We start from the raw sequence: 14,104 nt of genomic DNA on the forward strand, positions 1-14,104 counted from the left end.
AAGAATGGTAGTTCTTTCAGACCAATTAAAGTGAATTTAGTCAAAGTCACAATCCTAGTGAGTGAAACTTCAGGAAAATTAATTGAAGATACACGTTTTGTAAATGACTTTCTAGCATACATTTTCACATCTTTCCCCCATTACTTAATCTACCCCATCAAAAGAATACCTTGTTCTCTGATAGGGTTCCAGCCATAATCACATTGTCAATTAACCTTTGTAATATTCAAAAGAAGTTTTATCGACTGATAAATTTCTTGTAAAAAACACTCTTATTTTTCAGGATGTCAAACTTGGGACAATTTGACTCTGATTTTTACCAATCGAATTACACCATTGATAATCAGGAGCAGAGTCGTAATGATTCTAATACCTATGAAAATCTCTATGGATCTAGAAAGTAAGTACTTTATATTGAGATAATATGCTGTCATTTTAAGAGGTTATAATATTATGACAAGGGATCCCAGGTATGGAGTTTTCCTTGGGAAAAGCAAAAGCTATGCCCAGCATATCTTAGTAGAGTATCCAGGAAGAAATGTCACAAAAAGGAAGAGAAATTAATTCAGATCTCCATGAATCCCCTTGATCAATCACCTCAGATTCATTTATATAAATTAATTCATTGGGTACTCAAACAACTCTGAGATAAGTACTATTATTATCCTATTTGTGTGTAAGAAAAAAGGGACCCCAAGTGAAGAGGAGTTTCACTCAGAAGGCCAATCAGCTTTTTGTTCTGCTTCTGTAGATATGCTTGCTGCATAGGCTGTACTCAAAATTAACTAAAGACTCATCTTCCGCTTTGCTCGTTCTGTCTAAGGAACAAATATAACTGCCTGAAACCCATAGCAACTCCCGCACCTTGCAACCATCTGAGGACAAATTAACCAATCAGCTATGCCAGATAAGTTTTATATAAGGAATGTTGCAACTGAGCTCCAGGCCCAGATCTTCAGAGCACTAACTCCTCTGGGACCACCAGCGTAATAAACCTGAGTTCTTCAACTCTCTGAATGCTGCTTGGTTTCTCAGCAGTCTGATTTTTGCAACTTTTCTGCAACACAAGAAATTAAAAAACTTTTCCAAAGTCACACAATTAGTAAGAAATGGGGTTAAAATTTAGCCTAAGGTTGATTAGGCTCATAACCAGAATCGATATATAATTTATTATAAAATCAAGACAAGTTTTAGAGTGAAATGGATGTTATTTTATTTTTTTACAATATTGGTAAAATAGGAATAAACTGGACCATTTTAAGCAAAGTGGGATGTATAATCACTGTGCCATTCCAACAAGCTTAGGCCAAATAACCACAAAACAAACATTTAAAATTTATTAATCCTTGAAGTTTATTTTTCTAAACACAGGTAAGTGCCTTGAAACCTTCAGATGGAAGGAGGAAAAGACAGAATAAATACAACAGTAGTGGGGACTCTTCTGTCCCAACTATGCCCAGGAAAATTTGGACACCATTTTCACTGGATGATCACTCCCACAGACATACATAGGCAGATAGGTGCTGCTTTCACACACTGTTTCCTAAAAACTTCTGATGCTCTAAGTTTAATAGGGAGATAATGTTATAATTGGCATATAATGTTTTTTAAACTGTAAAACTTAAATATCTGATATTTTATCTCACCCATGCCCTAATTCTATGCATCCAGTGTCAATCCAGCTACCATAAGGATTTTTTAAAAGAAAGAACAATCTATACCTCTATCTGTCCATCTGTCCATCTATCCATCTGTCTGTCTGTCTGTCTGTTGATCTATCTATTTATCTATCTAAATAATTGAAAAACTTTAATATTAAAAAATCATGGGAAAAGGCAAGGTCATATAGAATGGCTCAATCACTGTAGAATCCAACAATGGAAAGAGACCTTGATTTTATTCCATTGATGATTTATACCTTGGAAAGTCAAGAAAAAAAAAATGGAAAAGGATTTGAGGCAGAGAAAGTAATCTGAGCCTTTAGGTATTAAAGGATAGTAATTCAAAATATATAATTCACAATGGGCAGTATCTAAAAGGATTTTTAGCTCTGTCCTCCTGCTTCATTGAAAGGAACCAGTAGTCTTGAACTTCTGTTCTTTTCTTCCTTCTCTTCTGCAAATGGGATAAGCACCTGAGCAGAACCTGCAATCTACATTTTCAGACTAAACTAAACTAAACTAAACTAAACTGTCCAATAAGAGAGAGAAAACTATCTCCTTAATCAGGACTCATGGATCATGGTCTTCTCCTCTGCTCCACCCTATCCAATGTTCTTTCTCATTTGATTTTACATATCAACATTGCCCAGAAATCAAGATGACAAAAAGGTGGAAATTAATATAACTAATAAGAAAAATTCATGATTATATTGTATCTGATTGATGGCCTAGCCTGTTTCAGCTGCTTATCATTTAAACCCAAGTCCTGATTTGGATGTGGTAATATTTAAATTCTAACCCACACTGAAAGTCTTAGGAATTAGAAAAGGGCATATTAGCTGTGGTAGTTTTATGTGGTACATAAAACATGGAGCCAGGTCAGTGATTTACTAGTGTACATAAACAAACTCCAGAGACTTGGCCTTCTGTTCATTCAGTGAATAGTTCAATTAAAATATACTCCAAGTCAGAATATATGCTTATCATCCTGGCAAGAGATATAGAAATCTAGAGGGAAGTTATAATCAATTAGTCTCTTTCTTTCTTTCTTTCTTTCTTTCTTTCTTTCTTTCTTTCTTTCTTTCTTTCTTTCTTTCTTTCTTCCTTCCTTCCTTCCTTCCTTCCTTCCTTCCTTCCTTCCTTCCTTCCTTCCTGCCTTTCTTTCTTTCTTTCTTTCTTTCTTTCTTTCTTTCTTTCTTTCTTTCTTTCTTTCTTTCCTTCTTTCTGTCTGTCTCTCTGGTACCCCTCCCTTATATATGAGAGTTAGTTTTAAAAAGCTTGACTTTAAGGGCATACTAATTTGAAAGTTTGTTGACTCATTGGATCCTCATTGGACAATCCAACTTATTAGATCCTCAAATGACCTTGAGATAAGTACTATTATTATCCTAGTTATATATAAGAAAGAAAGGACCAGAGAAATTAAGGAATTTTTCCAAAGTCACACAAGTAGTAAGAAATGGAGTTAGAATTTTAGCCCAAGGTTGATTAGGTTTGTAACCAGTTTATTTTTTATTTTTAAATTTTATTATTATTATTATTATTATTATTATTAATTTTAGAATGAACAAGGAAGAGCTTTCTCATTTAAAAAAACAACTATCCAGTCATTCAGAAGACATTATTTCCAATCATTGGTAGCATTATCAAGGCTATATTTTCCCATTATATTTTTCCAATTTTTGAAATGAGAACCCTATTCAAATTATTTAGAGAAAGAAGTAGATGTTTCTGCAGAAAGATGACAACTGGAAAACTCCCTTTGAATGTAGGGAATACATTTGCGTAGGACTTTAACAGATTGATAATGAATCATCATTTTCTCGGAATCCCTAGACCTGATCTGTCTCTAGTGTTTCAAAGAGAGCGAATGGCACTTTCAATGGCACATTGTCACAGTGCACTTGCTGGACCAGACAGAATCTGGGAATGTTACATAAGCTAACTCCCCCAGCCACCATTCCTTAAACCACTCTACCATCGAACTGATCCTACATGACATGTTCTTACTGAGGACATTTAGAATGCCTGATTTTACTGTCTCAATGGGAGACTTGTATAGATAAAATGTTTCTGGGAGTTTAGACTAAACTTTTTTTAGCCATGAGGATATTTTTGTTATAGACCTGTTATACTGCTATCTTAAGCTGTTTCAATTGATGGTGTTGCAAATTCTGAAAACTTTTGTAGTCTCAGGTTTCTGGAAGAGTACCTGATTGTATGAAATACACATATACTTGAATAAGTCCAAAGATTGAGCTAGATTTACAGTGAATGGGACTTATTTGATAGTACATTTCTTACCACCTGTTTCATACCCTAGCTCACCATGAAACACTGGGAGTGAGCTCACCACCTGCATTACCCCAGGGTCAGACTGATAGGAAAGCAACATCACTTGACCTTGATAATAGAAGTACAAACCTATAATTTTAACAAAACAAAGCCTCTAATAAGATATGTAGCTAGGGGTTATGTAATAAGGCACAGAAAATTGTGTACAACAAACATATCTGCAACCACAGAAATTATAACTAAATTGTCCAACATTGACCTTCTATATTTGCACTAGAAAATGAATGTTAAAGTCCTATTGAGAAAGCTAAAGTTGATCAGCACAGAAGGGATATAAACTCTTGGCCTTCTATTAATGATTTTTCCTTTGAAAAAGTGGCAAACTGGAAGAAAACTATTACAAATACAGAAGGTGCTGTTCCAGGGAGTGTGGAAAATATTTAGAATGCTTTAGTGTCTTAAGAAGAAAAGAGCATACAAATATTTAGCTAATGCTTATTGATCATTTTTTTGTGTGTGCCCAATGCTACTCTAAGTACTTTTCTTATTCTAGCTAATTAAGTTCACAAACTTATGTGTTCTTATTATTCTCATTTTACAAATGAGAAACTGAAAAACAGAATGTGAGGTAATTTGCCTAAGATTATATATCTGGAATTTGAACCCAGGCATTCTGACTCTAGAAGCTGTTTGCTAATTACTTAACTTGGTTCAGGACAAATCTTATCATTGGCCTATCCTAACAGGTAGAAATGTAACTCCACAGAGTTAGGAAGCAAGAGAAGGAAAATATGACCAAGAATGTTGCCAGTTGTTCTAAAGGAGACTTTTGAAGACACCTCAGAATTGCTTGAAATGATGGTTATATCAATCTGACTCAAGCAATTAACTTTAATAGATTACTAATTCATAGACTTTAACAGAGTAATTAGTAAAGTGTCCAGTCCCATTCCCTCTAATTTATTTTTTTATGAAAGGTTACTGTAAGCTTGAGAAATGTCACCAAAACTATAAAAGAACTTTATTGGCATAGTTATTTAGAATTGGAGCCATCTACAAAAAAGAATAACACTGGGAGATGTAGGACTGAATGATAATTCAAGATATATGGTTAAAATTATGGCTGTTCACAGTCATTTTCAGAGAAAGTCCTAAAACATGAGAATTGGGTATTTACAGTGTTTTCTGGGTGGGACCGTGGATTAATAATGTGATTATTTTAATATTGCATATTAAATGTTATAGTCAACATATACAAAGTCAAAGTTATAAGATTAAAAGAGAATTTTAATTTAGACTGTGATAGAAAATGAGCATAGTAATTCTTCTAGATAAAAAATTTTGAGGTTTCCTTTATAGAACATATTTTAAAATTTTACTTTTTTAAGTTAGTGGTGGAGAAATTTTATCTTGCTTCTATTATAACAAGGATAACAAAGGCCAAACTCCTGATGAACAAATTTTGCTGGATGAAGTAGCAGAGAGGGATGGAGGAAAGAGAAAGGGATAGGCATTTTTTTTCCTATAAAAATATGTTTTTCTCTGGGAGGGGGGGTGGTGTCAAAGTAGGTACCAATACTAAATCTCACTCACAGAGGGTGTTTTGCAATGAATAATTGTGAATGTTATGTTTTCTCCACCCTGGTTATTAGCATGTGGACATGGATTTTATTGGGGCCAAGACAGTATGTCAGTAAAATAGTCTTGTTCAGATACTGATCTATTAAATCATCTCTATTTGACCCTTTTATTCTTCTAGAAATGGTTACATTAAAAAAAAGTACATATCTAGGGGGAACTTTATCAACCAAAAAGCCATTCAGATCCTTATATAGAATTCATTTCTCCCAGTATTTTTGATAGCGGGCCTACGTTGTTAAAAAAAAAAAATTAGGACTATGCCACATGATTAAATGAACAATTACAGTAATCAGCAGATGCTGTGGGAGAATTCAAGAAATATTATACCAGGTCCCTGCTCTTAATGTGCTTGCGGCTGAGTTCGTGAATGATTAAATGTATATATCTCTTTTTATCGTATAGCCTTATTTTTCAGAAGAGGTTATTTTCTCTGTCAATCTTACTCATATAAAGGAGATTGAATATGTTATTCTTAGACTTCATATTAAAATTAATGTGTATGTATAGCCATTTTGTAAACTTTTTGCATGAAGAGTCATAGAGAGCTACAAAGTTCAGAATACTGGACTGTATTTTTCACTTAATTTAGCCTAAGAGACTTTGATAAAAGAAACTTAAACCAGTTCAGAAAGACAATTCCTTATGTTTTTTCCCCTTTCTTTAGGCAAAAACAATAAAAGTGACCAAATAACCTCATATTCTGTTTCTTTTTCTTTCCTTCTCTAGCTTTCTCAAGGAATTAATTATTAAGATTGTTGTTTTCCAATTTTCTCACACAAATGGTGAAATAAAGAAAAAAAGAATGGACAAGGAAGTATAAAAACATGTTTGTACAAAACTAAATTGCATATTTTGAAAGAGGGACACTAAAGCCAGCTACGAAATACTTTTAGTTAGGTACTCAAAGATAATTCAATTGGCAATAATTGACTGAGAATGGCCAGACTAGAGTCTATTTCTTTATGGACAACAATCAGTTTATGTATTTTTTTTCTATAAGTTGACTGTACTGTTAAAATTATAATTTTCACTTGCTACTTTATAAATAAACAATGTTTGTTTATTGCCTCTGAAAGTCAGTGAAAAAACAACATTGTGTCAGAAGCAAAGTGCTGCCAAACAAGTTCAGTTCAGAATCCAATACCTGCACTAGTCTGAGCAAATCATTCGGTCTCTAAAAACCTCTATTTTTTCTGTAAAATGGGACTAAAAGTATAGTTTTTACCTTCCGGAGTTTTAATTGCATGAGAAAATGTGAGAAAAAGTGTTTAGCACATTGTACATAATCAGTAAATATTAGTTGGTATGGATCATTCTAAAAATCTTTTTATGACCAGTGACTTTGCTTTTTTGATTAAGTTAAACTTTATGTGAGTTATTTCTTTCATGCTTAAATATATAACCCAAGATAATCAATGACAGAAAAATTATAGTTTCCTTCCTTGATTCGTCATAATATCCCTTTCCTAGCTGTATAAATACCAGTATTTTCCTTTCTCTAGCCAACAAGCCAGTGAGCAGCCTCAGCCTGCCTTTGTCCCACCAGAGATGCTCATGCCATCAGGTTACGCCAGACAATTTTTTCAGCCAGAATCCAACCTGGACTATTATTCACAATCTCCTTACAGTGACAATTTTGATGAAGAGCCTCCTTTGCTAGAAGATAAGTTAAGGAAATGCTATTAATGTGTGTACAGCTTAAAAAATAACAGCAATAATCACACTTAATGTATGCTGTCAGCATGTTGCATACACTATTTTATGTGTGATTGTTCTATATATAAACAAGTCTGCCAGTTCAAAACACTTAAACTAGTGAAAGTTTGTCGCATGTTTGTGTGGGGAAAACTGGAAGTAGGTATATAGTATTGCTGTGTTATTGCTGCAGTTATCAAATGTTTCTTCACTATTTCTTAAATTTGGACTTCCTGGCCATGTATAGACAATAGTGAAGATGTCTTTTGGAAAATTGGTTCCCACTCCAGCTAATAAAACTACTTTATTACAGCCTAATTTATTTTCTGTGCTATTTGCTTGGGAGCAAAGGGGGTAGTTTCTGAACTTATTATTGTTTTGTTGTTGTTGTTGTCATGGAGACAAGTCTGGCTCATGAGGTTTTTTTTTCTTCTTCTCTGGATCATATGAGCCCTCTAAAATCAGTAGGCATGGCTAAATGGGGAGGAATATGATTCCAGTAAATAGCACTGCTGATGACAAGGAAGCCCAGAGATCCCTGTAGTTGAAGGACCTTAGAGGATATCAGGGATATTCTCTCCTTTAAAATATATATATTTTTAAATATCCAGGCCCCTGCATCTGCTATTTTTGATCTTAAAGAATATCAACATGATGCTAGAAGTATAGATGCAAGAAAACTAAAACTCAAGTAGATTTAAATTTGAGAGCTAAGAAGAAATTTTCACAGGTTAACTTTTCCAGATCCTTTATATGTATTCAAGGGAAAAGAGATAGATTTAAATTCCCAATATTTTACAATCGAAAAATCATTGTTTGCCTCATATGAATGCAGCCAGCAACCTGGCATTAAAATATTCTTTTCTTGCCTTAAAAATTAAAAAAAGATGAAAGATTTAAATAATTCAGAAAGGCACAGAAAATTATATATATTTTTGGCTCATTAGAAGCCAGTTAAGCTTTCAGATTTGTTATGTTAAACTAAATCCTTCTCTTTTGCCTCTGTGTGCTGTTCTTGTTAAACATTTTCCTTAAGTCCACCAACATCTCTACTTTAAAAAAATGTCAAGTTATTGAATTATAAAAGTAATCAATATACAATATGGAAATCTGGAAAATATGGAAATACATGAATAAAAATTTTAAAAAATTACCTAAAATTTTATCTTTGGGTCAAAACTAACATGAACAACTTTATGGATTTCCACCCAGATTTAATTTAATTTAATTTAATTTTTTTGAAATGCTATTTTTCTTTGAATGTATAACTATTTATGAATGCTTAAAAATAAAAGTCACATCATACTATGAATATAAAATTTTATATTTTGTTACATAATACATAAGATATTTAATTCATTAAGTATTATTTTAAATCATAATGTAGAATGAGTTCATAATATTTCATTGTAAAGAAGTACCATAATTAAAATTTACCTTAAAGGCTGTTCCTCATAATATGTAATACTTTGGTGAATACCATAGTAAACAACTTTGACCTGTATAATAGGGTCTATCCTTAGGATGGATCCATAACAGTGGTATTCTTGGGTTAAATGGTACTTATACTGCCAAACTAATCTAGAAAAATGATATTCTACTTCACCTTAAGAGTAGAATACCAAATGTCTTTTTTTTTTTAATTTGATAGACAAAAAGGCAAAAATGAATACTTTTGTATTTCTTGATTACTAGAAAAGTTAGACATTTGTTTCATATATTTATTGACTTTTTACTTTTTCCTGTTTCTCATGTTCTTTGTCAGACTTCTCACTGGAATCTTATTATTTTTTTCCCTTTTTTTAATTTTTGGAGATTTTATACAGTAAAAACATTAATTATTATCTGAAATGTTTTTTTAGATTGCGATTACCATCTAATTTGTTTATAGAACATTAAGACATATAGAAATTTCAATATTTATGTTTTCAACTCCACAATAATTTCCTTGATAATTTTTCTTTCCAACTGTTCTTTTGCTTCTATTTCTCCAGTTCTAGATGTAGCTTACATTTTATAGATTTTTTAATTATCTTTTTGTTCTGCATTTAATTTTTTGATTTATTGAAAATTGTTTTAGTTTAATATGTGAAGTAGGTATTTAAATTTATTTTCTTTAAAGATTAAAATTTTTTCCTATAAATTTATTGAAAATAATTATTTTCTGCTTATCTGAAATGTCTCTATTGTGGTATACTAAACTGTAATATAGCCTCTTCTAATGTTTCCTTACGTTTGACTAAGAAATAGGCCCCTCCCACTTTATATAGCTTGGGGAAAATTTCTAGATTATTTTTTGCCTTTGTGATTATTCCACTAAATGTATAGTATGTTAGAAGAGAACACTTAATATAATTTTACATTTTGAATCTATGAAATTTCTAGTCTCTGATCCAATATGTTCTTTAGGCTGGGTGACTTTGTGGAAGTCTCAATCTTCATCTGTCTAAAAAATATGAAACAGCTATACGCATAATTTCTAGGATAAGGTAATAAATGCTATTTGCTAGTTTTTATTGAGTGTACACCAAAAGAGCCCATAAAACTATGAAGTTAGAATACTTAACATACCTTGCACACCAAAAAAAGGGTTATGTGCAATAGTGCTTGTTTGTTCCCTAAATACCTTGTCTAAAAGACTTGTTTGGTTTTATGTAAGAATGAGAATTTTTACTATCTGATAATGTACAACCAATATGTTAACAAATAGATCTTGAAGAATAATAGTAAATTTAGGTCTGTCAGACCAGAAAAATTACGGTGATGCTTGGTATTTGTATTTGTAGCATAGCCTGATGTTTATATTTGAAAAGCCAATGCCACAATCTGCAAAGAAAACAAAAATATTAATTTATCGTATGGCATATATATTGTATACCTTGCAACCAATAGATGACAGCAAAACAATAAATTTTGCATTCAAATTTCACAGCAGTTTTATCTTCTTTTATTTTGTATAATAAGGTGTTATATTCAGTTATCTACAATTAATAGATACTTATAATTTCATTTGCAACATTACAATAAATTTGACAACAAAATATTATGAAAATTTATTTTGGTAGAAAACATGTAAAATCTTTTTTTTAATGAAAATATTTAGTAGGTCTTATATTTATTCTCAGTTTCATGATTCAATGTTGAAACATAGGCAGAAGTTAATTATGCCATAAAATAAATGGTTGAAATCTGTAATAATATCTCATAAAAACTTTTTCATCTGATTTTCTTCAGTCTCTTCAGGAATAATTATACTTTGAGGAAAAATATATTTTGAATCGAAGACCACTTTATTGTGGTAAATACTGAAAACATTATTAGCATGAATGTCTACATTGAAAACAAAGTTTAAAAGCAACATAAGTCTCAGGTAAAATTAATTTAAACTACAGAATTGTCAACTTTTAAAATCTGCTATTTTAAAAATCACTTTGGACAATCTAGCCTCATTTTAAGCTTGGCGAACTGCTCATGTTCTCCAAAGTGTGTATTTATTAAGAAATATATAAATACGCTGTGAAAATTAAAAGGATGCAAAATGGAAGTTAAAATGTAAATGATTTGCTCAATATTAATTTAATCAGCCAAATTCCTTCTTTTCAAGCTTGGGATAGCAATTGTCAATCTGAATGTGAAATGAGTGAAAGAATACTGTTTTTATTGTAGTTCAAACCAACTGCTGACTGATCTTCTGAAAATGTATAGGTCCTTTTAAAGCAAGTCACCTCTATGTCATGGCAAGCATTGAAAGTCTATTGGGTCTTCTGTGTATAGAATGTCAGCTTTGCAAGGTGTTTAGGTGGTCTGAGCAACTATAAAATAAGTTGAACTATATCCTGTTCTAATCAAAATGGGTCACTAAATCCTGGGATAGGAAGTTGAATGCCATGTACAAATAATTTAGGGAGACAATTCTTCACATGGGAGAATTGAGCTGAATTAAAAAATATATATAATCATTAAGATATCAGATGCACATTTATTTGATTAAAAGCATAGGTTTGTTTGTTTGTTTGTTTAGATCAACCTCTTCCTATTTCCCTTACCCTCAGCCCTTGGCAACCACTTCTCTACTTGGTTTCTCTTTGACTCTTTTTTTTTTAACTTTTAAATTCCACATATAAGTGATCCATACAATATTTGCCTTTCTCTGGCTTATTTCACTTAGCATAATGTCCTTAAGGTCCATTTCTGTTGCAAATAGCAAGATTTATTTCTTTCTTAGGGCTAAATAATATACTACTGTATGTATATACCACATCTTTATCCATTCACTCCTTGACAGACACTTAGGTTGTTTCCATATCTTGGCTATCGTGAAAAATACTGCAATGAATATGGGTGTGCAGATATTTCTGAAACCCTGATACCATTTTCAAAGAAAATGAAAATTTTCTTTGGATATATACCCCAAAGTGACATTGCTGGATCATTTGGTAGTTCTATTTATTTTTTATTTTTTATTTTTTTGATTTTTGAAGAACCTCTGTGCTGTTTTCCAAAGTGGCTGAACCAATTAACATTCCTACCAATACTGCATAATGGTTCCCTTTTCTCCATCTCCTCACCAACACTTGTTTTTCTTGTCTTTTTGATGATAGCCATTCTAACAGGCATGAGGTGATCCCTTGTGGTTTTGATTTGCATTTCCCTGAGGATTAATGATATTGTGCACTTTTTAATGTACCTTTTGGCTATTTGTATGTCTTCTCTGGAGAAATATCTATTCAATTCCTCTGTCCATTTTTAAATTGATTCGATTTGATTTTATATTATTTTACTTATTTTACAGCATGGGTTTTTGAGTCAGATTCTTCATATTGAAACCCAGATTTTCTATTAATAGCTCTGCGACTTTGGACAAGTTACTTATCTCTCAAAACCTCAGCCATCTGATGTACAGATAAGAATAAAATAACAGTACTAACTTCACTGTGTGTCTGTAAGACCAAAGCATGTGAATTCAGTAAAGCCATTCAGTATAATACATTCATCTATTCTTGGTTAAAATGCATTTGCCTTAACTCCAGTTTTTCCTAGCATCTACTTCACTCTTATTCAACTTTAACATATTGGAGGGTTGCCAGCTTGATTATTGGTTTCTAAATAGTGAAGTCATGTTCTTTTCTTTTTCGAATGCTCATTTTTTCTACTCAAGATACACGTTAAAGTATATAGGAGTGTGAGGAAATAAACGGATGTGGTGTCAATATGTATTTCTATACTCAGTGGATATCAAATGGCTGATTTTTAAAAATAATAATTACATAAGAGGTGCAGAATCAAACAGAGAGGCCTTGTGAGGTAGCAGTCAGAATTCTTTGGAAAACAAGGCATTGGAGAAAAAAATTTCTAAATGAGTGTGGACTCATGCACTCTGAGCTCAACTGCTTTTGGATATTCTATTTTACCACTACCACTCATAAAATGGAATAGCTAACTTGTCTCAAGAATTTAATCTTTGAATACACAGACTCACCCACATGGAGCATTTAACTTGTTAAAATATGTGTGCACATCATGATTACTTTTACTTGCTAAAAGGGCCATCCCCTTTTCTCCTTTGTGGAGTTTCAGGCAGTTAGCATAGAATTGCTCTTCAAGTGAGGTAGGGTGAAAGTAAGGTTCCAGACCATGGCTTAACATCTTTAGCTTAGATAATTCTGCTAAGTGAAAAATTATGCCATGTTTTATATAACAACATTTCAAAAGTGTTAGCACAGAAAATTGCAGGAAAATGATACATCAAAACAGGCAATAGATGGAACTTTTGGTTTGTTAGCTACTATTTTATTATATTTTTTTCCTGTAGAATGACTATTTCCCAATTTTCATCTTGATTTTAAGCTTGTATTTGTTGCATAAATCAGAGGAATTTTTCCTTGGTGGAATTATTTCTCTGAAATATTTATTTTAGTTCATTGGGAATAAAAATCTATTTTTTAGAATTTATTTATAGTTACTATATATTACATAGAATTTCAGATTATGAAGGTATGATCAGATAAAAGTGCTAAATAAGTTAATCAGATATCTTAATTCTAATTAAAGAATATTACTGATGTTTATTTTTCTATTATTATATTATCTGCTTTTTTTCCTCTTTTGCAGAACTTGGAATTAATTTTGATCACATATGGCAAAAAACTTTGACGGTGTTAAACCCACTGAAGGCAGCAGATGGCAGCATTATGAATGAAACCGACCTAGCTGGGCCTATCTTGTTCTGCATTGCACTGGGAGCCACCCTGCTTCTGGTAATGGACAGCAGCAAGCAACAGATATTAATGTGTGTTCTTTCCAATGTCATTTTTGCATAAATTTTCATAAATACAGAAGATAGTATGTCGCTTTACAAAGTGAAAATTGTGTTTAATTCATAACGACATTTTGGGGGGGTGACACATTTCATACAACTATAGTGTCACATACAAAAAACTGCCATCATGCATTACAAGAGATTAAAAATATAGAAATTTAAATAAAATTTAAAAAAACTCAAATCACCAAATCAAAATTTTCAACAAAGCAAGGGATCATTTCTTTCTTTCTTATTATTAGGAAAAGACTGCCCATCTGGAAAGTTGAAAGAACAAATAGATTTGGGAAATATAAGACTTAAATTTTATTTCTTACTTTCTGTGAAATTTGTATTGTGACACAGGAGAAATCCTTTCACTATGTTCATTATTTTCTTTGCTGGGGTGTATCTCTGGAGTATTTCTAATATCCTGTGAGGTATGACATGGGTCTTCTTGTTTCTAGTTAGGCTACTATGGATAAATTAACTTGCAATGACATCCTATGATTTG

The 14,104-nt window shown here is 32.0% G+C and overlaps 1 protein-coding gene and 1 long non-coding RNA gene across 2 annotated transcripts in view; both read left to right on the plus strand.

The window, feature by feature from the left end:
* YIPF7 (Yip1 domain family member 7) overlaps positions 1-14,104 on the plus strand; it is a 37,318-nt gene that overhangs the window by 9,482 nt on the left and 13,732 nt on the right. The window contains exons 2-4 of the mRNA XM_036227969.1: positions 284-400; positions 7,100-7,260; positions 13,404-13,549. Of these exons, the coding sequence (XP_036083862.1) occupies positions 285-400; positions 7,100-7,260; positions 13,404-13,549 (423 nt within the window). The 5' untranslated portion in view covers position 284. The remainder of the gene's footprint in view (positions 1-283; positions 401-7,099; positions 7,261-13,403; positions 13,550-14,104) is intronic.
* LOC107497261 overlaps positions 1-14,104 on the plus strand; it is a 404,352-nt gene that overhangs the window by 7,212 nt on the left and 383,036 nt on the right. The window lies entirely within an intron of this gene.

This window comes from Rousettus aegyptiacus, unplaced genomic scaffold (assembly GCF_014176215.1).
Source record: "Rousettus aegyptiacus isolate mRouAeg1 unplaced genomic scaffold, mRouAeg1.p scaffold_m13_p_10, whole genome shotgun sequence".
NCBI classification, from domain to species: Eukaryota; Metazoa; Chordata; class Mammalia; order Chiroptera; family Pteropodidae; genus Rousettus; species Rousettus aegyptiacus.